Genomic DNA, 27,520 nt, shown 5'->3' on the forward strand with positions numbered 1-27,520 from the left:
ACTGTCCTGTCGGGACAATGCTATTTCAGGCAAGCTCAATTACTTTATAGCGAGATCTGTAATATTGCTCGCCAACTAAAAACAAAATATTCTAAAATTACTCAACTCTTGAGGCTGCCAGCCACAATAAATTTCAGTTTATCCAAACTATATTTCAAATTTTATTCAAGCAAACATTAAAACTGTCAAGTCTAGAAAATTAGAGATATTCATATAAAGATGCCAAATTCTTGCCAAATTTTCCTAGACTTAAAGACGTTATTAATATATTCCAGAGAAAAAAACCTAAGCTATATAATTGACAAATGGGACCCGTCTAACCAATGAGATTCAAAAAGATGAAAATTTTCCTCTACTTTATGACAACACTATTGCACTATGGTCTAAGTCGTTAGCTTTAACACATCACCTCTTAATATACAAAGAGTTACTAACCATTACGTTTCTAGTTTAACCACCAAATCTACTTTCATAAGATCAGATGGGAATCTAAACACCCTAATACGCTTACAATCAGGGAAAACTTACAACCATAGCTGTTAAATTAAAATCAAAGGCTATCTTGATTTTAGGAAGCCCTACAGATCTCTACACTCGCTAGATTTACCGATTATCCAAAACCAAATTTTACCCAAAATAAGACATGACTGATCACTACACAACAGATACTATAGAAAACGTACCAAATTTCGATTCAGAATCTCTGAAAATTATACTGTTGCCTAAGACTTCAGTCCTAGATTTTAAGTTATAAGTCATAGAAAATTTCACTATAAATTCACAATAGAACTAAAATCCAAAACGTTAAAATTTACGCAAAAAACTAGACACCAAATTACTCAAAGAAAAAATAATACTATGGATTATATTTAAGTTTTAAAACTTATCCAATAAATTTCACTCTTGAAAATATCAATGGAAAGAAGAAAGTGCTTCGCACCGAATACTACCGAATAGAATTTCACAGGATATGATAAACGCTAAAAAATAGAATACTATAAATTATGATACAAGACATTTATCCAAGTTTTATTGCTCTGCAAGTGTAAATACGATAAACCAAAAATTTGGAGGATTTTAAGTCTTATAAAATGAGGAGTATCTAATGATTACCCCAAGCAATATGCCTACTATACTAGATAAAAGAATTACGTTCACAACTGATAACCAAGGTCTAGATAGACTATGCTTATAACCAAAGGTTTGGCCATTAAGAATTTGGCAAATTCAAGACACAAAGCTGGTTAAAATGTCATAGTAGGAATTTATTTAAATTTGAAAAAAAAGTGACATTACGGTAAATTAAATTCTATATTTCGCCTTTATTGGGTAGAAATTTTAAGTAAAACGTTCGTTTCTAAACAGTGCTAACGAGGTTAACCGGCAACTTCCAGCTATTAAGAAACATGGTTATGTCTTCCTGAGATGGAAATCCCATAAAAAAAAATTCCTATATAAAACTGCAAACCATTTTCAAAGTATTAATCCAAAACATATAACTTCTACCTAGAATAACCTGAACACCAGCTTTCCAAAAAGAAAAAGAAATCTCGACTTGCCTTCTTACCATAAGCCCATAAAATGGCGACGATTACTGGAACCACAGATCCAAAAAAACGAGATGCAACCACTATTTGCAAGTGACCTCAGCTGCTAAGTCAAGGTGTAAGAATGTCTCAGCCCAAACACGCACTGACATTGCTTCCTGATTTCTCACCGTTTACAGCTCCATCTTGCCGGCTTTCTTCCAGGTTTCAACCAATCAGATGGATCCGTGTCGTTATTTCGAGACAAAGAATGTGAAAACGACTCCTGATTGGTCGAGAGAGTAACAAGGAATCTTCATGAAAACGATTTCTTTCAGAAGACGTTACGTCACCGCTTAGAAAACCAGTGACATCTGTTGGTTACATAATTAACCATAAACAAATATTATGTACTCAATATTTAATAAGGAAACAATTCTCTATCTTAAGGGAAACGTTGATAGGTTAAAAAGTCTTATTGTGTCCTTTTTCACTTCAAAATTCTCTGTGAAATAGACAGTGTTTGTTGATCTAAATAATGCATTGGATCCCATATACAATATTCTAGACAAAATTTTCATTTTTATTCTAAAGTGAACCAATTATTCCACTAATAATTCCCCGATGTTCCAAAAGATATCTGGCAATTTTTGACCAGGAAATAACAATGATTCCAGATGCCTTCGCGCCCATAATCATGTTTATATAGTTATATTATTTCTAATTTCTAATTTAGTTTTTGGCTGATTTCCCTTTATAAGGTCTCTAATTAGAGTTAAAGAATTTTGGTCTCTCTCTCTCTCTCTCTCTCTCTCTCTCTCTCTCTCTCTCTCTCTCTCTCTCTCTCTCTCTCTCTCTCTCTCTCCTAGACCCTAAGGTCTCGTGTAAGTTGTGTAATGCTGTTAATAGAACAGCCTTATTTATAGTAAAAAAGGAGACAGAAAAGACAGGTTTGTTGTTATTATCAAAAGGAAGTTACTTAATTGAAGTTAAAATAAATATCAAAGACTTTTTTCCCTTACCCTTTAGTTCACATCTATCCTTTCCTACTGACGAAAACATTAAGAGACAGAATTCAACTAGAACGGCCACTCGGTAGAATGTATACCTACGCCAACGCCACATTTGTTATCATGGTTATGGAAACAAATAAGATAATAATGGCCGTGAAATGACGAAACCTGCACTTTTTGCAAATTCATTAACCCCACTGACCTTTAAACCCAAACTGCTAACAGGAGTAATGACATCACTATATCATATTGTATATCACAAGATAGGCAATTGAATTATGCACATGGTGGCACTAGTTTCATGCAAATCGGCTAAAAATTACCTACGTTATAGCAAAATGGAGTTTTTTTCTTCTTTTTTTCCCTTTACCTTTGGCCCAACCACTTCCAAAAAACAAATCAAATTGTCCTTGGATCGGGGCCAATCATCGCACCAAAATTCATGTGTCTTATAGTAACATTTGTTTCTAGTTCGTTTTTTCAGGCATTCTTTTAGATATTTTGGTTCAGTATCTTAAACGTTAGTAAGAGTAGCTTGTATTTGATTCTCGCCTTTACCAGCAGCCAGTGTAATTTAATTAGTGCAGGAGTAATTCTATCACTATTATGTCGTCCTTTTATTAATCTAGCGGCTCTGTTTTGTACTCTCTGAATTTTCTTCAGCTGATGATTTGGTAAGCCATAGAACAGTGAGTTGTAGCAATCAATTCTTGAAAATATATGGTGATTAATGAGTATGGCCATAGATTTTTCATTTAAGTATTTACTAATAAATGCTATGTTTCTAATATGATAGTTACAATTTCTTACCATATTATTTATATGTTCATTCATTATCAGTCTATCATCCATGATTACTCCAAAATTTCTGACAGATTTCTTTAGGTCAATGATCGATTGACCTTATTCAATTCTTTGGAAGCATTCCATTCTTTTTATATCTTTTTCATTTCCAAAAATAATAACACTTAAAATTTACTTACCATGTTAGAAATAACCGTGATTTTATTCACAATTATTCCCCTTTCCACATAAGAGTATAATTGTTATTTTAATGTAAAGAGAAAACCCACTTCCGTTGCATATAACATTTCAAATTACAAATTTTCTAGGGAACACGTCGATTGTATACAGTATTGCAGCAAACACTAAACATCTACAAATAAAAACAATAATAAAGTAAATTATTAGCATTTTTTAATTTTTGTGCAATATTCTTGTACAAATTATTGTTAATAAAAAAAAACATAATTTGCTCAAAACAATTATTATTAAGATTTCTTAATTCTGCCAAAGAGCCCCATCACATAATGTAATGATGCACTGCATGCAAACAAAGTGTCACAAAATTTTACATGGGCTACCAATTCCATTCTTATATTCCTTATAGTATTAATAGCATAGTTTAAAGCCCATAACGATTCAATCCCATTTAGAAGAAAACCTTCCATAAATAAAACGTGTATTGCTGCTAAAATAATCATAATGACACCGAGACACTTACTGCCATTACTCATTCTACATTTATATCATATACAATGTTATTAATTCCATCACTTAAACTAGGTCCAACGTATGCCGTCGAATTAGTTGCACAATCAATAATATTCACCAATTGCTATAATTCTAATAACTCACTAAATGCTGAAGCATCAAGATTTGATACGCCATCCATCAAGATTGAAGTCTCCACAAATAACTAATTAATTTTGTCCATGATAATCATCTGAATGAGTACACCGAATTCTTCCAAGTAGGTACTATTATGTGTTCTCGGAGGTTTGTAAACTGTTACAATGGACATTTTTTGTTTTTGTACATAACGTGTTTTTCTACATATTCAAATCTTGTTACACTACTACTTTTTAACATCTTGAGATTTGAGTATCCCTTATGGATGAAGAGCCCGACCCCGCCACCAGGTCTGCCCTCTCTCAGAATATGAAAGAAAGTATGTGTGTAGGGGGTCATTTCAGCGATTTTAGCCTTGTCAAAGATATTTAACCATGCTTCAGATAATGCTAGTATGTCCCAATATTTCTCATTTATCAATTCTCGAATGTGAATAGTTTTATTACCAACGAATTGTATATTTACATAGCCACAGTTTATGACATCCAGGGTCAGTATTTTTTGCTAGTCTTTCAATTCCAAATCATAAGCTGTACAATTTTTTGAATTCACAGTGTAGTTATTTGGTTTGTTTAACTTAGTGCAGTTTATACATTCTACCCGTTGTGGATTACATTCTTTGGTGGAATGATTTTCTGAACATTTCCCACAGACTATCATCAGTCTTAAACTTGCAATCTTTTTCAAACTGTCCATACCTCTGACAGTAATAACTGGTGATTTGATGGTACTTATCACGTATGTTAGAAGTACCCCATTGCAACATAACTTTGTCACCATTATTATGAATAGCCTTCTGAACTTCAGGATAACATTTCAACAAGTAGTGGGTAGACCCACCTGCAGAACTTTTCTCGAATTAAAGACTTATCTTCTTTTCTATGTTTTGGATAGGGTCTAGGCAACGATTTCCTCAAATCAAAGTATTTACTACTCTATCTCATCTGTGATCTTTTTGTCAGGAAAGTTTACAACAACATTTTCATTTGAAGTTAACCTCGTATTAAGAATTGGTATGTCATAAAGTGCATGTTCGACATTTTTTTTTTCTGTCGGTGATTTTAGTTGGTTTTAATAGTTTATTACTAGTAGCCTAGTTTTTTTCCTTAACTTTGTCAGCATATGTAAATTTCTCTTGTTTTGGGTCCATCGGTGTTTAAAGTGTTAACTTAATTGAGTCCATATTCATCGCTAGATTATCAACTTTCTCAGTGAGATCAGTGGTCAGGGTGGAATTTGCTGCGTCCGCAGTGAGTTCAGGAATTTGGCGTTCCAATTCATTATATGAAGGTCTTTCATTTTTCAATTCCTCCTCCATTTTCAATATAGTTGTGTTGGCCACAATAGCTTCATCTACATAGTGTGGACAAATCCATTTCAAGTTTGTTACGATTTCATCACTCGTGTTTGCCTCTGTAAACAAATAACAAACACTTCTTGTGGCAACACCTGTTATAGCCACATCTTATCCACTTTTTTCCCGTCTCCCTCGACAATCCACACAAGGAGCAACCAGCTATGGTGTACTTTTACTATTCCCTTTAGTCTCCCCTTAAGATTAACCAATAATTTCAAAGATTTCACAAACGAGAAGCATAAGATGAAACAAGCTCAGGGTCAGAATTCGACAAAGCACAGCGGTAAAACTTCTTCACTCGACGTAAGATTACTCAAATATTGTGGAATTCACGTCAGTAGCTTGCCTTTTATACCCTTTTTAATAAGACACTCCAATATCACACCCTTATTGGCTTTATTAAAGGCTTCATTTAAATCTAAAAATATTTTGCCTTTGACACTAGCAGTAGGCTAATAAGACTTTTTAATATAATAATAATAATGATAATAATAATAATAATAATAATAATAATAATAATAATAATAATAATAGGGAAGTGGGGAAAGGAAGAGTACCCCTGGATACAATCCAGTTAATAGCTCAAAGGCAGGTACTCGGTATGGGAAAGATTAAGGAAATAGGGAGAAAGAGAAGTACAGGAGAAGAATAAAAGAGAGGGGCAGACCCTCTTGCGATATTAGAGAATTGGTTTGACTTTTTGAAATACAATCAGAGGTAATGTGTGAAAAGGAAATTAGGTTATAACAGAGAGGTGAGATGAATGCAACTAAACAATAAAACAGACGAGTTTATATACAAGCACTTGCTAGCCAAAAAAAAAAAAAAATAAATAAAAAACTGAAACATGAGATAGCGAGCTTACACAGGTTGGTCTAAGTGTAGAGGATAGCGAACAATAAAACAAAGAGCAATACCATTAGTGTACGAGAGCGTATGAAACGTGAGATACAGTACTCTTGGTCCTTGAATAACCTTAAAGATTTGGAGAAAATAGCTTGTCAATTTTATACAATAGCTTATTTAGACCCATACGTTCCATAGATTTTGATGACCACTTAGTCAGGGAGATAGGTCTATAATCATTATTTCCCTCAGGTACAGGTATCATAAGGGCAATTGTCCATTTAATAGGTAAGCGACCTTTACTGTATGATAAATAGAATATTGCTAAAAGAGGACTCTTCCACTGTTATAAGACAGTTTATAATATCATGTTATGCCATCCTTACCTGTAGCGCTTGACTTCCCTTCCTTACACACATTCAACATTTCATCACTGGTGAAAAGAATACAGGTGTCAACTATCAAGTTCTGTATTCAACAGTCTGTCTGTAATTTCCTAAGTCTTTCCTGTATATTATGAGGGAGGGAATCTAAGCTCGATGCATACGACCATTTAGCGCTACTGCCTCTGCTTTTACTCTGGCATTAGGATTGGCATTAGGGTTTCTTTTAACTCCCCTTACTGCATTGACCATTTGACTTACTAATTTTAAAAAGATGTCACTTAAAAAAAAAAAAAAACATTCATAATACTCTTATAACATTTTGCCGCTTTTTCTATAGCATGCTCAGCCACTGTAACCATTGTTTCTCTGTATTGAAGCATATCATTATGGCCTTTTACGTAGTATCACATTTTTAAGGGTGTCCCTGAGGAAATTCAGCCAGATTGTCTTCTGGACATCATTAGGAAAGTTTGCAAATATGTAAATTAGAGCTGCCATTGCCCTAAAATTTAATATTTTTAATATATTGAAAACTGTTCATCGCACCCTCTCAAAAATTGTATGTAGGCCTACTTATATTTTCATGGTAAAACTCCCAAATGCATTAAATACTATCTCATATGGATACATAAGTATGTATCCAAAATGAGGTCCTCCATTATTGAAAATCCTATTTTCCCCAATATCTTGGAAAGTATGCTCAGTAACATCGAACAAAATCTGAATACCCAATGATTTCATGGTCATAGATTAAAATAAACTTATCAAAGCTTTTCTCATATTAATATATAATTGTGTCTGTACATGTATACAATGTAGTCAGTCTTAATTAAAAGCTGTATTTTATCTAATAGTCTGATGAGCATACCAGAGCACAAGTAATCTAATAAGATACATTGGGACACCTCTGTCAGTCATTTTACTAAATAATTTCTAATGGTTGATACGGTCAAATGCCTTAGAGGACTAGAAAGTATAAAAACTAAAGAATTCATATTTATATAACTAGCAACAATTTCCTTCAAGGCAAAAATGCATGCCAGCGACATACTTTTTCTTAGGGCCACACTGATTGTCATTTGTTGATATATACATTTCTAACCTGTTCAGCAGGATGATTTCTAACACTTTAGACAAAAAACTAGCTAGGGCCATGGATCCTATTATCCTTACTATTAATTTGTGGACTATGAAAAAACCTTTGATAGTATGCACCAGCAAATTTTGTAGAGACCCCTGCGTTATTATAGAGTCCCTCTTAATTATGTAAATTTGATTAAGTCTGTTCATGAGCATAGCAAGTGCAAGGTTAATGTTAATGAAGTCCTATCTAATGAATTTCTAGTGAACAGTGGAGTACTCCAAGGTAATGTGTTGTCACCAATGTTGTTTATCCTGCTCATGGATTTTTTAAACCATAGAACACTTGGGGATAGTGGAGAAGGATTGGAGTGGATTAGTAACAGGAAATTAGCTGACCTATAGAGTATGCTAATAGCGCTTTCCTTATTAGCGAAACGTCACAGGACTTCCAAAGCTTGAATACTAGAATGCATGAAATATCACATGAGGCTGGGCTCAAGATAAACAGAAGAAAGACAGAGATGATGAGAATGGAATTTGCAATGGAAGATGAAATATCACTGGAAGAAGAAAAGATTAACAAGGTGGAATAATTTAAATATTCAGGAACTATGATTTCTAATACAGTACAGGGTCTTTAGAATTGGAGTTTATTGAAAGATTGAAAAAGGAAAATCAGACAATGGCTAGGTTAAGTAAAATTTTGAAATCAAATCACCTGAAATTACATATAAAAATTAGGCTATATATCAGTTTAGTGAGATCGGTGTTACTGTCTGGACACAAGTCGTGGTATGACAATAAAACAATATTCAACAAATTTTGTAGATTTGAGAAAGTCCTCAGAAGAATATTGGGAGTTAAATGATAGGACAGGCTTAGAAAACATGAAATATTGATTTAAAAGCTCTAGATAGAGAAGACTGGCGAAATCTAACCGAAGCCCTTTACGTCAATAGGCGTAGGAGGAGATGATGATGACGAGATAAAATGAAAATGAAAAAATGAAAATCTTCAAAACTAAAACTATAATCAACATTTTTCCATTCAATAGCTTTTACAAGAAGAATGTAGTACAGTAAAAGAGATGTGGTAGACTGAAATCATCCTTCTCTCTCCTTTTCACACACTCAAGTGAAAATTTATTATTCATGAGCTGAAACTAAAGAGATTGGGATTCTGATATGGATCAATCTGGAAAAAGTGGAGAGACGAACTACGATTCAAGGTAAAAAAGTGCTATTGGTGTCAAAGTCAAGAATTGCAATTGGTTGATAGTTGACTGGATGGATGCAGGCATTACAATAATTTCAGATATAACTCCATGGTAGTCAACTGATGAAGTTTCCCAGGAATGTACGTATAGTCATGTACTTAAGATAATTGTAATGATTAATGTTAATATGTTTTATATATTTTATCAGGATGCTGTTATTGTATATTACATTTTTACCTTATAAATTCAGTTACAGTATAAGAAGAAAACGATTTCAAATACTGTACATGAAGAATAGCTCTAAAAATCTTAAAATTGCATCAGCTTCTGGGGCTTACAGCACCCCTAGCTGCTTTGATTGTTTTCAGACACCCGACCCTAAAGTTGCTGGATCCATGCTTGCTTCGGTCCCTGGCCAAGAGCTTATAAAACTCCAGTGGGACTCTGTATGGTTATTACATCCTCTACTATCCTATGGAAGAAGAGGAATATGCCCATGCATGAAGATGGCGGTGCATTCAGTGACGTCATGACGTTTGGAAGTGACAACTTCCTTGGACCTGTTGGCCTGCCTTAGCTGCAGGGTGGGTGAGGGAGGGTGTAACCTCACGCACATCTTAGGTGGTGTGTACAGTGACGTCATCATATTTAGATCTGTTGGTACGTTCAGATTTAAGAATCTGAATGTTTAGCCAGACGTCCTTTTTGGCCGAAATTCCAGGTATGGCAGGAATAGTTACACTTGACCTCCCAGTTTTAGGAAGTTTGGAAGGAGAGGCCTGCTTGGAGCATGAAGGTAATAGCCAAATCTGGAGTGGGGGACACAGCCAAAGCGGTCCGACTACTCTGACAGTACAGAGATGACAATCTCATGACTCATCACGGGTGTTCTTTAGACAAGTATTCTGCAGAGGACTCTTAAATGGATAAGAAAAGCCTTTTTCGATATTACAGGTTGGAGACTGGTAATCAGGATCTTCCAATAAGGCTGCCTTGGTAGGAGGGGGGGAATGACAGGCTCGACTAAGGTTCTTTTGGGAATTAGGAGATGCTTCTTCTGTTTTGTTCGGAGACACTTCTAATGGGAACATCTTGACTGCATAGTCAGAAAGGTATAACTCACCACACAGCGCACTTGGATGGGGTTAGGGGAATCTAGACAAAGCAGCATTGTCTGGAATAGAAGCATCTAGCGATCTAGCTCAGGGAGCGCAACTGCCGTAGCCAGGGGATCCGCGATAGGAATAGGTTCTATTTTGTAATGCACATTACCAACACTAGGACATATGTTCACGAAATTAGGGACATCGTACTCCATGACAGAAACCTCAGAGGGATTCTTACATGAACTTGGATGGGGGATAACATTCAGTGACACACACACCTTACATTTTTTCTAACCACTTACAATGGAGGAGAATTGAATTGAATATAAAATTTAGGCCTTAAGCTAAGCACTGGGGGAAGAGGAGGAGAGCAATCTTTCTTGGCTTGTTTCTTCCTATGAGAACGATATCTATCCCATTGGAAGAATGACCACTCCCTTACAATACTTACAGGGGGATTCTACCAAACATGTCTTTCCTCTACACGTCGAACATACCTGGTGAGGATCCACATCTATTCTGCTCATAAGGGTTTCACAAGGGCGACCATTATGGCCAGGATGAGGAATGCATCGAGGTCGACATAGTAGAAAGGCACACACACTATCATAAGTAATTCACACCCCAAGTGACAATGTCCTAATACAAAGACACGTACAAGCAAAAATAAGGGTGACGAGCGAGCTATGCGGTTTTCAGATCATAGTAGTAAAGGCAAGGACTTACCACTACCTCCACAATCAGTAGTGATGTGAATAGAAACTTGGGACAAGCGTAACCAGTCATGAGCACTAGCTGCCAAGAACCACAGTATGACAATCTACTGATTCTTCTTTTTAGACTGTGATACAAAAACAGAAGTAACCACATTAAATGACTCCAAAGTTTGTATCCAAGTAAGAATAAAAGTGGATTTCATCTCCTTTTCCCTGATTTCAGAGCTAAAATTAATTTGAGGCTAAAGTTCTACAAAAAAATGTGCATTTCCTTCCCAAGATACTTTTAACTTTGTTTGGGCTATTCTATTGATGTTAGATTTGGTTGTTTATTCAGGGGATAGTTTTCCTTGACCAATATGACCTCTGTCCAAGAATGCAATGTCATTCAATTAATTTCACTAACTTGTCACCAAGCTCAAACAGAACTTGATCCAAATCCAACGAGACTTGAAAACCTGACTTCATGATATAATTAGTTTTATCTACAAATTTTGCTAAGAAATTCTGTATGGAACATATATAGCAACATCTCATTGGTGTCTCAAATCTGTATTCACTAAATATTATCTTGAGTCCTGCTTTGTCACATTTGTGGGGTACTGTACTGTCTGACAGAATGGTGATTTCAAGTGGTTGGTTTGGTAGAATTACACTACAGTATTGAGGTGCAGTTTAAACTTTTTTAAGTTTAGTTTGACTTTTATAAAATTATAAGTGCAGTACAGTACAGTAAGTTTTTATTATATGAGTAGTGTAATTAAGTGTTAGAAGCAATTTTTATAATTTCATCTAGAGTTTAAAGTAATCAAAAGCCTAGACTGGCAACCCACCACCTGTTAAGTGGGAAGTCAGCAATGTGAACATCAGGGATGTACATTTTCACCCTTCACCCCACTGATTAGTGGCATCAAGAGAATAGGAAAGTATTTTGACTTTGAGACCGATAAACCTATTCAACATGTGCAGCATGTTGTTCTTAAACGGTGGCCACATTGGTTTATTATTGGAAACAAAATGGAAAAATTATTTATTCCCAGGAGTATCGTCGACATTCTAAGCTTCCAGAGCCAAAAGCAATATGAACATCCGGTGAGTATAGAAATAGAAAAGAAATTTTATCAAAATATCTTTTATAATGAACATATATACAGTATCTATTAATTTCGAATACTGTATATACTTAAAAATTCTTAGGTGATTTTTCATTGCATTTATACTACATTAAGAATGATGTAAGGTTGTATAAAGTAGTGCAACGCAGATTATATTTTTATACTTAAAATGAACGACAAAATCGCAACCTACGTAAAGAGGAGTATTATTGTAATCACCTAACGTAACCTTCTCTGGATTTCCCCTTGAACTAAAAGTATGCTTTCTTTTGTGCCTTAAACTTTTTTAATCTGATCAGCAACCATTAAACATAGTTTCCAAAGAGAAAGAGGCCTTTGCACAATATCATGAGGAACAGAGAGCTTTGCACTACTGTACAGTACTCCTAATGATTCTGTAAATTAAAAATTTGTCACTGGCATGAGACAGAGAATGTACATCATACCCCAAAAAAAAATCATTTGCACAATCCATGCAGTAATTGATTACATATTTGATGGAAGATATCTTTAAACCACTATAACAATAAAAAAAAACTAAAACACTAACAATCCATCGAGTACGCCTTCATTAAACCAAGTCAACTCGAAGACAAAGTGGTACAACATGCGCACCTTGTTATTGTTGCTATAAGCTGGTTGGTCTTATTACTTTACTTGAGGCATTAGTATATAGAAAGGAACCAAAATGGGAAATTTTTGGGGTAACAAACATAAGCTTCTGGAGAAGAAAGCAACATGAACATCAGGGGAGGTTCATAAAAATAGTCATGACATTCATAGATTTAAAACTACTTTACAGTATTAGAATATGATGTAGTTCTATACTGTTGTAAACAAGCAGCTCAGTTTCAATAGCTATATAGTAGTAAAAGAGACCTATTCAAATTTCAAGTCTCATCTATTTTTGAGTATTCTGTTGTAAAAATAAGTCTCCTGAGATGTGGCTGTAAATCTGAGAGTATAATTTTATGATATGACCTATGAAATTCAAAATCCTTATAGTTCTGTGGCATTTCAAGTATAAAAAAAAACAAAAATATTTACAAATAATTTTTCAAGTGAGTATATCATACCAGCGTGATTGTCTCACAACAAAGGATCCTTGCCTACACTGTATTATATAGCAAACTGTCGATAGTAATGAGGGTATTGCATACACAGAATAATGTAAAACTTCATTGGGAAAAACTTTAGAATTCACACAAAAAATTCAGGGACAAAGCCTTATTGATTAGAAGTTAGGAGGAAAATCATCGACAAATAAACAGAGGTGATCTATTTATCAGTCCATACTGTTATCAAACATAAACCTCCTTTCCACTAACATCAGAACAGCTAGGAGGATTACTCTGCACTTGTTTCAAAACCAGTCTTCCAATCAGTGGCAATACTCTCTTATAAATATTATAAGCCAGTATCACAGCTCAACAGCATCCTTCCTTTTAAGGATGTGCTTTCGAGGAAAACTTGACTTTGCTGTAGTATAACAAAAGATTTTTCATCATATGAAAAGGTATACTGATATTATCAGTCTTATCACCCATGATGTGAAAGTTAACTCCAATGATCTGAAAAGTGTCTTACCAGATACATGCTACAAAAGCCCACACTGAGATGCCCAAAATTTTATTTGAAAACACCTACTTGCTAATATACTAATCAGCCCCTTGAATAATAATAATAATAATAAATATCATTATAACCTTCATCTTTAAAGATTCATTGTTCAACTCAAGTCTTCTGCCAAAGAAATTAAGATTGTCTACAGCATCCACATAAGAGGTCTAATTTGTGCTCGAGTTATGCTTAAACTTCAACTCATAGAATGTATAGTTGAAACCAAAAAATATACCAGTCTAAATTTTAAGTTTTCTCATGTGGGCTTCAAATGATTAAATACTAAGGGTGAGAAATATAGAATATCTTTAGTAATAAGAAATATTTTCTCCTAAACAAGATACACATGTACAATATAGTACATTTTGCACAAAGACATTTTAAGACTGTACAAACACATTTGCCAACTCTTGAAAAATCACAGATACTCACAGGTTTATATGGTCAAATCTAAACAAAGCATGTCTGACCTAACATCTCAAGTTAGCATTAGAATAGAAAATATGATGGGGGAGAGAATACCACATTCATTTTCACATCAACAAGTTGTCCACAGATGAAGTACACAATTTACAAATGAAAACTTCCAAAGTAAGGAGCTCCATATCTTCTATCATTATTGTCGTCAGTCAACAATATGACCTACAATGGCATTTGTAACAGAGCTTTGAGAGTGAATCATCTGCTCTACACAATGTAAATTTATTGTTTTGGAAACGCCTACACACTTCCCCTACATGTGAATACGAGCTGACGACAGCAAGACCCGTGCTATTGAAAATAACCATGACCCTTGTCTAAGATTGTCTTTTTCAGAATGCATTGCATAACAACATTACAAAGTATGAACTTTAAAACATTTCTGAAAAGGGCAATGGTCACTTGCAACACCACTTAAGCACTATTGCACGTTAATAAAGACAGGGGCTGTATCAAAACAACATGGCTAATTCTTTGACCACAAAGATCCTTTACACCAGTACATGCATTACATTCTGGCCTAATTACACTAAAATATCTTTACAAAGATATCTTTTTGATTTCGAGTTTCATCAAATTGAGTTAACAAAATCTATAGCTGAAACATCTGATTGTATCATTATTACCTACCGCATTCAAGGTCATTCCATAAATCTCTTACACCCATTCAGCTTTTCTGAGATTTGTTTATTTGCATAAAAAATTAAATGAAGTAATTTGATTAATAACTTATGGTGAAATTTTGGTTTGACATTATTAATTGTATTAAAAGTATTTGAATTATCTCTCATGCACTGAAAACTAGCAAACAGCACAAGGAAAAGTATACTGTACCATTAATCCAGCACATTACTGTAGATAGAATTCTGTTACCTTTATACAAGTAATAACAGGCAGTAATGACACATTTTAGTAAAACATGAAAAGGGTTATTTAAATTTTACATAACTGCAGGTTTTCAACTTAAAAAGACAAAACCCTAAAAATTATTTACAATAAAACATGGCAATCTCTCTTTCACTTGGCAGAAACACTACCGTTACCAATTAACTGGCGATTGCCAATATACTGTACTTGCAATTTAAAAAATTAACAGACTGCATCTGTTGGATGACTACTAATCCTGTGCTATCTATTAAAGTAAAAGGATGAAAAACAGACGATAAAATAACACTGATCTTACAAGTTTTCTTTAGAGTTAACACTAATCACCTTGATTAACATTTCAAAAATTTATTGCTACTTTTTTTCTCACTTCTTTAGCATAATAATGGAATACCTTCAATGCTTTACACCAATTAAAAGATTTTATAAAACATCATGGCCCATTCAAATTTTTCACATAAAATTCCTTATTCTGGCCAAGATAAGAAAAAATGTGCGGTTTCAAACGGTAACGGACTGTAAATACTGTAAACAAAGTTGAGGTGATCCAAAGCTAGATTTTGCTTCTAGAGTGAATTTGGTTTAGCTTTTAACATTCATTCTTCTTAAAGGGTCTATGTTAGCAGTAAATCTATCACCCATGGTCTAACTCCCATTTAAGGAGAGGCTATTCATAAACAAATCATATATGTTTGCAAGGGAATGAAGAGAGGGGAAGAGAGTAATTCATAGTTGCATGAGAATAGAGGATACCAAGATTCTTTGAAAATTTCACTTTCCCATTTTTGAAATATTGTGACTGATCATTCATCTAGTGAATAAACGAGTTTACATACTAGAACAGTGTTTGTAAACAGAAATATATAAAACTACAAATATTTAAACAAATACTCGCCCTGACATACCCAACTTAAAATAACTTCTAGTGGCTATATAGCTGGTAAACATGAAGCCAATTATAATTTTTGATTGGAATAATGAATTTAGAAAAAAAAATCAAAGAAAATTATAGCATTTTAACCATAAAAACAACTAAATATATGAATTTAGAAATAAAAAATGTCAAGGAAAATTGGAGCATTGTAACTATAAAAAATACTTTTATTTCCTAATGCATAAAAATATTGGGAATATGACATTTCTGTGATTACTTACATCATATCCTACTGAGGACTAGAAATTTATCAAGAACGCCCCTTCCTAAAAATTCCATGGTTTCTAAATTACTTCTGGAATCCATGATATAAATAATGCTAACCTATTCAGAAAAATAAAGGTAACTTTTATTAGGTGAATTAACTTTCAAATTAAACAAAAGTTCAGAATATCCTCAGCATGGATTCTAGCCTAAGACACCCATTCTGTAGCCCTTGACATAAAAAAAAAAGTTGATCTTAACGCATCAAATTAATAAGGCATGAGACTTGTGTAAACATTCCAGCAAACATAGAATTATACTGTATATCATGTTTTTAAATACAGGCTTAGTTTGAGAAACCTGACTAAGCTAATGTGTTGGAATGTTACTTGGAACAAGGTTTCAGGATGACTACTGCTTTAGTATCTTCTAGCAAAAGTGCAGTCAATATTTCTAGTGCTTTAGAGATTACTGAAATTTTACGATTCATTATGCTGACCAAGTATGCACATTACAATTATGATTGAGGAATTAGATTATAAAATGTAGGCTGGAGGCCAGGCACTACGAAAAGGAAGGTCATTCCAAAGATTCAGGGGAAATCTCCCAAATTACAAAAATAATGATAAAATTTGATAAAATCTTCTATTTCAACTTGATCATGAGCAAAGAACTAAAACTACTTTCAAGAAACTATACAATACCTGCAAAAGTAATTTCAAAATTTTTCATTTATCCAAGAACTTTGGCTTTTTAATTCACAATATTCATCATATAAACACCTTCCTTTGATCCTTACTTTCAAATGTAAACAAGACTGATCTATGATTTCCAAGAGGATTTGATTTAATTACAGATAATAAAATCAAAAGTTATAAGAATCTTTATGTAATAACTACATGGAATATCCTTTTGCTTATTTTTTTCTGTATGACAATAATCTGCAAGTAATAAAATCTATTTTGTGACTGCACTGGTAACAAATATGTACACTAAGGAAAACGAGGGAATCTTCGTCAAAGCTTTGGGACAACAGATCTTTTCATTTTATGGTTACACCCTAAGGTATAAGTATGCATATTAGTAATGAAAAGAAAAAAAATCATAAAACCACAATATTTTTAAGTTTGATCACACTACTGAGCTCAAAACCTAATTTCACAAAGGCTTGGTAATATCTTTTGACTGAATAAACCGAGAATTTTTGAACTGGGTAAAATTTATAAAAACGAATTCTTTTTTATCAGAACCTGATATTTTCTTGATATAAGATGATTTGGTGATCACATAAAACAAATGAGGCAGTTTTTTTCTATATTCTTGAACTGGTTTAAAGAACCAATTCAAACCTGGGATAAAATTACTTGTATATGATGCTCTGCTCTTTGACAAAAAGGAAACCTGTCAATATGAGTTTAATCTGGTTAAATTTGTAATTATAAGATTCATTAATCAACAAAGTTTGCCAATCTCGAATGAAGATAGGTTTTAAACATTAAAAATTCACACTGATTAAAACCATGATGATGATAACAATTGGAACTACAGGATTAGGATTCCAACACATTTCAACACAGTATACACACTTAAAATTTGTGGAATGAATCTTTCATCTCATGGACTAAAGGGATTTTAAAAATAATCCTGAAAATTCTAAAGCAATAAAGTAACCTATCATTTCTATGATCCCGACTGCTAACATGACCATATTGTGGACATCCTTGCAAAATAAATAGAAGCAATCAGTATACAGTAAATTGTGTAGTGTAAAACTTTACATTCTCTATTTTGTTCTTAGGATGTTGAGGGATAGATGTACATATCTTAATAAACAGTACATTATGATGACGATGACGATTTGTCTTGTTTGTATTATCCAAGGCAGGAATTCTAGTAATGAAGAAAATATTGTTTACCTTTACTGACTCAAAAACAAATTGATCACATACAATAGATTAGAAACTGTTCACTCTCCCCAATATCATTAGCCAACAACCCATTCTTGCTTATCAACAAATAATGACATTCCAAATGTATAAATACATCATTAACTTTGATCGTCAGCATGATAGAAAATTGAAATACTGTACTGTTTTATGTGCACAGTGGTAATGGGACAATGTATTAAAAATTTTCCTCAAATTTAAAAATCTCCTTGTAAGTAAATTCCACTACCTACCAGATTTTTTTAGTGGCTGAAAAAGTAAGACTAAGCTTATAATAAAAACAAATAAAAAAAGAAATACACATGAAAGGTTGTGAAAACTTATAAAAAAGAAAATAAAAGATTAAGCCATATTATTTCAGTTTCTCTTATCAATCATGCAAATGGAAAGGAAGGTTATCATCAATAAATTCCAACTGATTGCTAGTTAGAGGATACTTAACACTCCTAGGTTGTTACTATTTTTGATACCTTACTTTCTGAAAACTCTCAAGTCTCTTTCAGAGGATTATATCCCACCCCTAAATAAGTCAATTGCTGTTGGTTGATATTGAGAGTGAGTTAGGAAAAATCAGTACCAACTCATTACTCCCAATGTTTGCTACTTTAATATTAAGAGATCCTTCGGCAGTGGGAGTGACTTAACCTGCTTCAAATGAATTTTGATGTATATATTGTACTAAATTTATTGTACTAAAACACTATTTCATGAATAGAAGCTCCTAAGAGCTGTAATCCTGGTTAACCATAGTCACAGTAAATAATTTTTGTGATGATACATTGTTAAATGCAGGTAACATTGCTGACAACTCAGCTATGAAAAGTCTTTTTCAAAAATGAGACCTACTAACTTTATTACAGGATACTGCAAAATACCATGCCTCATCAAGATAGACGGAAAACTGCAGTTGATTTTAGAATACAACCCTCATATTACCATATAACCACACTGGTGGCGATAGTGGTAGCAGTAGAGCTAATAACAGCAGTAAAACAATAATTAATTACTGCATACAAAAAAATATGGTACAGTATTAACATCTACTGCAAAATATATCCAATTAAAATCATACCAATATATTTTCCTAACAAATACAAAATTTGTACTTCTGGGATCTATAAAGACCCCAATCAAAATAGACAATTATTAAAATTTTCTACTTGTATTGAAAATTCTCAAAATTTGTGAACAAAATTAAATTCAAACCCGGAAATCTTAGTGGAACTAACAAATCTATCAATGTTGTGACACTGAGCTCAAGCAAACTCACAGCCACAGAGTTTTGGATCACCTCAATATACATGGGAATGAGATGCTACAAGGAACATGACACACAACATTATGCCCACACATAGATACAATGACCACAACCATTTAATGGCTAATTACCAGAATATACGGTGAAATTAATATCCTTAGTTGTTACTGTACTCTGCTGGTTGAATACACAGGCAAAAATCTTTCCTTGTGCCCAGAGGCAAATGTGAAACGTGTTAAATCGTACACAAAGTTGATATTAACACCTTAGTTAATACATCAAAAATACTTTCTGATATAGTAAAGTTGTTATAATGAAAATTTCACTGACTTATGCGGCAACTTTCATGATTCAATAAAAAATATCACTAACTGGAAGTCCAAAGAGGGTATTTTTGATAAAACACTGAACATGAATACAAACACTCTGAAGGACCATTGATGTATAAGAATAAATTTGGGACATATAAAATAAAATAAAATGTTAAACCTATAAATGCACAAAGCTTGAATGAAATCAATTTGAATGCACAGCTTTGTGGGCTGAACCCTTGGACCTCTGCATATCATTTATTATCATTACCCCTGGAACTTTATAAAGATGTAGAAACCTGGGACCCTTTGGTCATCTAATATAAGGCATTCAATTACAGAATAATACAGCTTCAAGCTGACTCTTTAGGTAATTCTGTTTTTAATTCTAGTTTGACTTAGCCAGAAACTTAAATATTTCCTCTTTTGTCGGCTGTAACGGACAAAGAAAAAATTATCAAAATTCATGCAGACTTTTCACTTCCTAGGATACTTTCAACATATTGCTAGATAAAGGATTAATATTGACATTATGAGGAATTTTACAGTCTCACATATTGTTAAAGAAGCTAAGTCAGCAAAATTTTAAATATATAAAATGAAACGGCGTAACTGACATGGCTAAACAAAATATATATATAAAAAATGTTCTTATAAAGCATCTGACACTTGATCCCCTATGGGCAGGCTTCTATTAAGCACTTCCAGTCCAAATGCCCATTATGCCACTGTCCCACGACATTTTTTTCTATATTCTAATTTTCTTCCAATGCACTCATATACATTCTGGAATGATAGCTTTCTTAATAGAAATTGTAACACACACCAACCTGAGCGTCTGCAAAATGCTTACTGTTTATATACCTTCAAAAATTGTATATAAACAAATATATAGTACATATACTATATATAGATACCAAATATGTGTGGATGTATGTAGGTTACAAGAAAATATTATGCATACAAGATATATATATATCAATATAGAGAACTGTGTAATGTATGAATTTTTTTTTGTATATTCAAGGTAGCCAGGTGTTTTAGGAAAGAAAATAATTTTTGTGGTTATGACTAACATTACAACAGGAATAAAGGACAATGGACATACAATTTACCCCAAAAAACCTATTCGGCAACCCTTAATTTTGTCACTGAAAATAAAAATAAAATACATATTCTTACACTATTTGTTCTACATAAGCAAAATCAATTGAGGCTCTCGTGTACACCTTTTAACACAAATTATATCAGTCATTGATTAGCAAAAATATTTGTTCGAGTTTAATGTTACTGGAAGTTATAAAAAAAAATTCAGCTATCACACAGGTCTATTCCTACTTATATTTGAAATATGCACTTTCGCTGCTGCTTTGGTGTTATTTACTAACTTCACTGAGACAGTGCTATTAGTGAATACTGTTGGTAGTACTGTATAGCAAATGATTCATACTAAAGCTTACAAAAAACTATTCAAATCCATGTGCAAAATAGTATGCCATATGTCGGTGTGGATAACTTCGCACTTTCTTAGTTTAAATTTTCTAAATATTTTGGTAGGTGGCTTTATAATCCTACAAATAAAGGAACTATCAATTCGATCACTTCTCAGTTTGACAAACTATAATTATTGCTGTAATGTTTCCCTTTATTGTTTATAATTTAGATGTGTATCAGCAATGAATGGGTTATTAGGCAATATGCAGTACAGTACTATCACTAAGAAGCGGGTACCGCATGTTCCACTCAATTTACTTGTGGGACATAGGATGTGAAAAAATTACAACTGGATTTTCAAAATACGTACATCTTTGGTTTCAAAGTCACAAGGAGAAAATTTAATGGAGTTTCATAGTACTGTAATCCAATTGCTTTATATCAGGATGTTGATATCAGATATCCTCAAAATAGAGAATGAGCACTGAATTGCTTATGCCTACTTAGGGAAACGGTCAACTGATTTAAAGGTAGCGATATTGCTAAAGCTGCAACCAAGGCTAGACTGATAACCACTTAATTGCAAATTTGCTTTCTTGATTGTCATTTATCTAAAATAAAAAACAAAAACGTCTTCAAGTTTAGAGCACGTTTAACTATGTCATAGAATGCTCCTTGTGATCCACAATTTACATGCATGGTTTGCCCAAGAAGGATCTGTTTAATGGCTGTGTGTTATTCTAAGTTCAGGGTAATGAATAAAGTGTGCTGTCTTCTCATCTTGTTTGCATTTAGGGTAAGTGACATGTGCTTGGAATAAATTGATTATTGGAGAATTTTTACAAAAATTGTGGTCAAAAAGTTTAAATTTTTATAGGAACTGCCAGTTAAATCTTATCTATGCAATGCTAGTGACTCATGTTGAATATATTTACATCTCATATGAGATAATAATTATTAAGTAAAATTGATAATCAAGTCTTAAGAAAAAAAAAAAAATCCGGTTAATTCTCATTTTGAATATTGCTATATTGCCTCGTATGTTTGGACATTCCATAACATTGATAATAAAATTACCAAATCTACCAATGCAGTTTCAACCAATATTCATTTCAGTAAAAAAAATTCTTTTGCCTCCCTTTTCAATAGACGGCTAGTTTTAAGGATTTTTTATACTTAATTAATACTAGAATCTTCTAAAAAAATTTTGCAACTAAAAAGGGTGTAGCGAGTTAAAGCTGATTCTATGTTATTATGTAACTTTTCATCTCATTTGTCCCATAAATTTAAGAGATTTGCCAGAGTCTAATTCATGGGAGGAGACAGCATAAGAATCCAAATGGCTGCAACAATCAGAAGTTTGGGAATGAAGTTGCTTCCCATGTAACATTATCTAGGATACCTTGCACTATTAGGATAGTTGTACCTTAAGGAAAATATATACTTCCCCAAAAGACGTTTTCTTAGGACAGTATTGAGCTTGACTGCTTTTTCAGGCAATTTCTAGTCTGCCTTAAAAATTTGTATGCTGCACATGCCATCTTCATGTCACTGACTGAACCAGGAAAAATAACAGTAACTAGTACATAGCCTACACTGAGGATGATAAATACTAGTTTTCTCTCTTCTAGATTTAGCATATAAATTCCTCTGAATAAATGTCCATGATTTAAAGGTGGCAACAATAATAATAGTAGAAATAGGCATATAAACGTTAGAATTGCCATATGACATTCTCAAACCTAAACATTTTGTGAATGCAGTTCCAATTCTCACCTGGGAGAACTATTCAAATTCCAATTTTCTAAAATGTTGTTCCCACATATAGATTTCGATATGTTAGAATTTACACTTTTATAAGTTTTGTGTTTACCATTTAATATTCATGCAGGTAATTTCCATCTACCTCACAAAACTATAGGGCACCTAAAACCAACATCTTTAAGGTTGCCAAGAAATTGAAGCCAAAAATGCAATCATGCTATTAAGATTGTTGTTGATATGTGTATAGTTTAATCCATCTCAAAGGACTGGATGAAAGGTTTGCTCTTCCAAAAAAAATCTTATACAATACCGAGTACTCCTAACAACTATCTATTCAATCCATTAACATCCGGCCCAAGAAATACTGCATTAAGACCCTCGCCAAGATCAACCAAGCTATGTACTTGAACACAAAGGTGAAAAGGCAGCCAACAACCCTTGATCTTCCTGATCTAAGAGGAATCAAAACTGAATGCAGATCAATGCAAAAACAATTAATTCTTGTAATAGATTAAACAAAGGATGGAATGGAAGAGAATAAACCACAAACTAACATTGCTAAGGCAGCATAAATATTAAAATATAAATCAGATTTAGGCTCCAACTGCCCTGTTGATATCGACACATAAGGGTTGGGAGTCTCGGAGGACAAAAAATATATTATTCAACTGCACATTAAATTATCGATTTCAAAATCAATTTATAGGGTTGTGGGTGAATATATAAATAAAACTAAGACTAGTATTTTAACTTGCACAAAGGTTTACAGCTTCTCCAAGATAGGGTCTGATCCTTTAACTCGTCATGTACGGTACGCTATTGAAGACTTGTGCCAGGGTGCTTATGGTGTGGTCTTGAATTTCATATACAGATATAAGGCAGTATAAATGGATGGATGTATCTAAAAACAGAATAATCACGGCACAAGGTAAACTTACTTCAATTCAGCAACTTCCTAAACAATACAAGTCGACCTGGCCCTTAGGAATTCAAATGCACAGCTGCTGTACCATAACTTTCTCCAGTTCAAATGAAAAGAACAGGTCAAGACCCTTGACTCAAACGAGGCTGGCAAACAACTATTGGATATATTTTATCAAAATTGGTGAAAACTGAATTTCCTTCATTTTAGAACTAAGTTTCATCTACTCCATTAATATAGAAATGCAGTAGGTAAGGCTACACCGCAACAAGATAACCTTAAATTTTAATCACCCTAATGAGACCATAGACTTGCATTTCTTGAATATCACAGGGTTGGCTCAAACAGTAAAATCTTAAACGGAGTGAAAATTGAAGCAAGACATTGGAAGAGACTGGAAAGAACAGATGAAAAGTAAATGACAAAAGGCAATGTAGCTAGGGTCAAAGGAAAACAGCAAAGAACATAAAGAACATCAGTAATATCGACAATGACTTATAAAGTAAAATGTAAAAGGTACCGACCTGTGTGGTAGAAGTACTGACTGTGTGATAAGCACTTAAGTTTTCAGCTACCCTTACTTAGATATAAATTTATATAATGATTGCATAATAATGACATGCTAGATGCTTTAATCACTGCAATACAAAGATAATCCGTGCACAAACTTTTAACACCGGAATGTAGTAGTGTATGTATGTATGTACATGCATATGTACTTGAATAACATATAATCATCATTAGTGTACTTAGCCAGCCTAGTAAGAATGTTTTTCTGTAACCGATTCCCAATTAAATAAAAAGCCCTAAATAAAAACTATTCACTTCAAGGCAAAATTTAAGCTCAATTTTAGATGTAATAGCTGTGCAAATGTGCCACCAGAGCCTGGCAGAAAACAAAACTGAATTTAACCTAATGACAAGATATAAATTTTAATAGCCTAATGTAGAAATGTACAGGGATATGTGCCAAACAATATTGTAAAACCAGGCTATAATAATGAAACAAGAACAAGAGGTACGGGTAAAACATACTACGAGTATAGCAATAAATACCCAAAACCTCTCACTTCAAACAGATGTTATACTGGAATGGGTTTGATCCTATATATGTATATATACACTTCTATGCATATTAAAATGCACATACAGGTATACACATCTATATATGTATATAGTACTTTTGTAAAATGTTGATGCAAACACAAGCCTAGCCAGGCCAGTAATACTATAGCGTATTATCAATTTATGGCACACCAACCTTGCTCCTTTCACAATATTCCTTATTTTAAGCAGTAGTTCATGGCCATTTAGTAACACCAAACACACCGAAAACCCATTACAAGTTTGCATTTAAATATATGACAAATTTCATTATATAACTACTGTATTTGGAAGAAAGCAAGCAAAAAATTAAAGGATAACCATACATCTGAATGACCAATGTATCAACATTTTCAGAAAACAAACAATGTGAGAGAGAGAGAGAGAGAGAGAGAGAGAGAGAGAGAGAGAGAGAGAGAGAGAGAGAGAGAGAGAGAGACCTAAATGCTAGACAATGGAATTTTGATAATTTCACTAAAATATAGAGGGACTGGAAAACCAGGAATATACTATACAGTATATAAATAAAACTTTCATAATCTATATATCTATACCTATTTACTACTAAATATAGCATCACATGGCTGAAAAGATTCTAGTGCCATTACTAAAGAGCAGGCACTCTTTTTAAGGTGGGAGGTTAGCCAAAAGCTTGCTTCCATTCCATTTTGTATCTTTCTGCACACTGAAGAAATTCTTATCCTCATGACGTTACAGAAAATCAGGTAGCCTAAGGAAAAGGCATTTAACTATCCAACATGACCATACCAATTCCATTGCTTGCAATTAGAACAACCCAGATTTGTCATTATATTTGAAATGCAAATCACAGACCAAGATTTTTTTAAGGGGTTCAATATTATAGAACTTCAAAGGTACAAACAAACCTACTTGCTTCCAAATTGCTTGTGATTATCTAATATATCAAAATAACACCTCAATAGAATATAAATTTTGACACTGCACATCACTACGTCCACTTCATTTCCAGGTGTAATCCATTTTTTAAATAAACAAGTTACTAAGATAACAAAACGTCAAAAGTTTTGCATCACACTGGCGATACGCAATGGAAGCACCCTTCCTATTGATATAACCCTCAAGTCGACCAATACAAATCTCTAGTCCACATCATATTTGCCATTAAGCCTCTTTCCACTGCTTAAGTCAATGAGCCTACAGGTACACTTTCTAAATGAGATATTTTGTAGTTTATCTTGTATTGCCTGAATGACCTAGACGGTGAGGAGGCACTTTTATCCATTTTACTTCAGAGACAATCACATTATTCTGAACGCTTTTGGCCATCGAGTCATTACATATGTATCGATAGTATTTCACCTTAATTATGTCAATTTTTGAAGATGCACTTTGGGTTCATAAATAACATTGCCTGAATCCTTTGCTAAAGTCATGATGCTTCTAGATATAGCCTTAAACAATGCAATACAGCCAGAAACACCTCCTGAGACCAACTCTTTATAATAGTGAATTTTTTTCTTGGTAATCTTATACTTTCATGTTTCAATTTTGCTGCATCGGTGTCTCGGTAGTAAGCCTTTGCTTGAATAATACAGTTTCTTCAAATATCAATTCCTTGAGTTTCTCCTTTGGAAGATCATCAAGTTCCATTTCAAACTTGAATGGTTCTTCAGCAACAGGCTGTAAAAGGAAGATTAAAAGTCCAAATTCAACAAATCTTAAATCCATTTTAATTTCTATTTCTGAGGATTTAATGCAATAACAAAAGATGAGGTTGCAAAATCCAAATTGATACATTACTACCATAACTAAAAGATCAAGCCACAATCTTATCAAACCCCAAACAGTAAATCCACCCTATCAATACTGAATACCAAGACATAACGTAAAACCTCCTTATACTGTACACTGTTACTATGTTTCAAGCACCACCGCGGTTCCAGATGTAACGAAAATAAGCAATAAAAAAATGTTTTCCCACTTGTAAATATTCACTTGAGAAATGTAATTGTACTTATGTAATTTTAAAGTAATTTGTATTTGCCTTAATTATACAAACCTGAGTTCTGCATATAAGAATACAGTATATCAGAGAAATAGGAACACGGCTGTTAAAACTTTTAAAAAGGTGTCAAAAAATGAGACGGCAGCAGGGAAGCACCATACCCCCAGCTAGCTCACTGACAAACCCCTCGATTGCAGGCGGGAATTACTGTAAATATGTGTAAAGAACACAGGTTTGTAGAGTTAGGAAAAATGCAAAATATGCAAAATACTTCCATACTGTAATGTTTCTACATGAACACAAACCTTCATTCTTTACATAGGAGACTCATCCTTAAGTCCCCTTACCAACTAGCTGAACTTTTACCCATGATCTGAATACTAGAGCATGCGTAGGGAGTGAGGATCCTTACACCTCTTCAACCAGTGGTTTGACGATACCAGTAGGTTAACGGCCCGGTCACTAGATGCTAGTGAGCGATAAGAAATTTTCATGGCAAATTCTAAGGCAAAAAAAGTAAGAGGTTTGCAAACACCGACAATAAAATGGGTTCACCAAGACATTCCACACTACCCCTCGTTTAAAGTGTGGGAAGGACACTTCTATATTAATATTATTACTAGCTAGGCTACAATCCTAATTGTTAAAGCAAAATGCTATAAGCAATAGGGTTCC

At 33.5% G+C, this 27,520-nt stretch overlaps 1 protein-coding gene across 1 annotated transcript in view; it reads right to left on the minus strand.

Annotated features, from left to right (window-relative positions):
- Nucleotides 1-13,923: 13,923 nt before the first annotated feature.
- Nucleotides 13,924-27,520, minus strand: part of rl (Mitogen-activated protein kinase rl) — a 95,287-nt gene continuing 81,690 nt past the window's right edge. Inside the window, exon 8 of the mRNA XM_068346438.1 lies at nucleotides 13,924-26,520. Within this exon, the coding sequence (XP_068202539.1) occupies nucleotides 26,383-26,520 (138 nt within the window). The 3' untranslated portion in view covers nucleotides 13,924-26,382. The remainder of the gene's footprint in view (nucleotides 26,521-27,520) is intronic.

This window comes from Palaemon carinicauda, chromosome 22 (genome assembly GCF_036898095.1).
Source record: "Palaemon carinicauda isolate YSFRI2023 chromosome 22, ASM3689809v2, whole genome shotgun sequence".
NCBI classification, from domain to species: domain Eukaryota; kingdom Metazoa; phylum Arthropoda; class Malacostraca; order Decapoda; family Palaemonidae; genus Palaemon; species Palaemon carinicauda.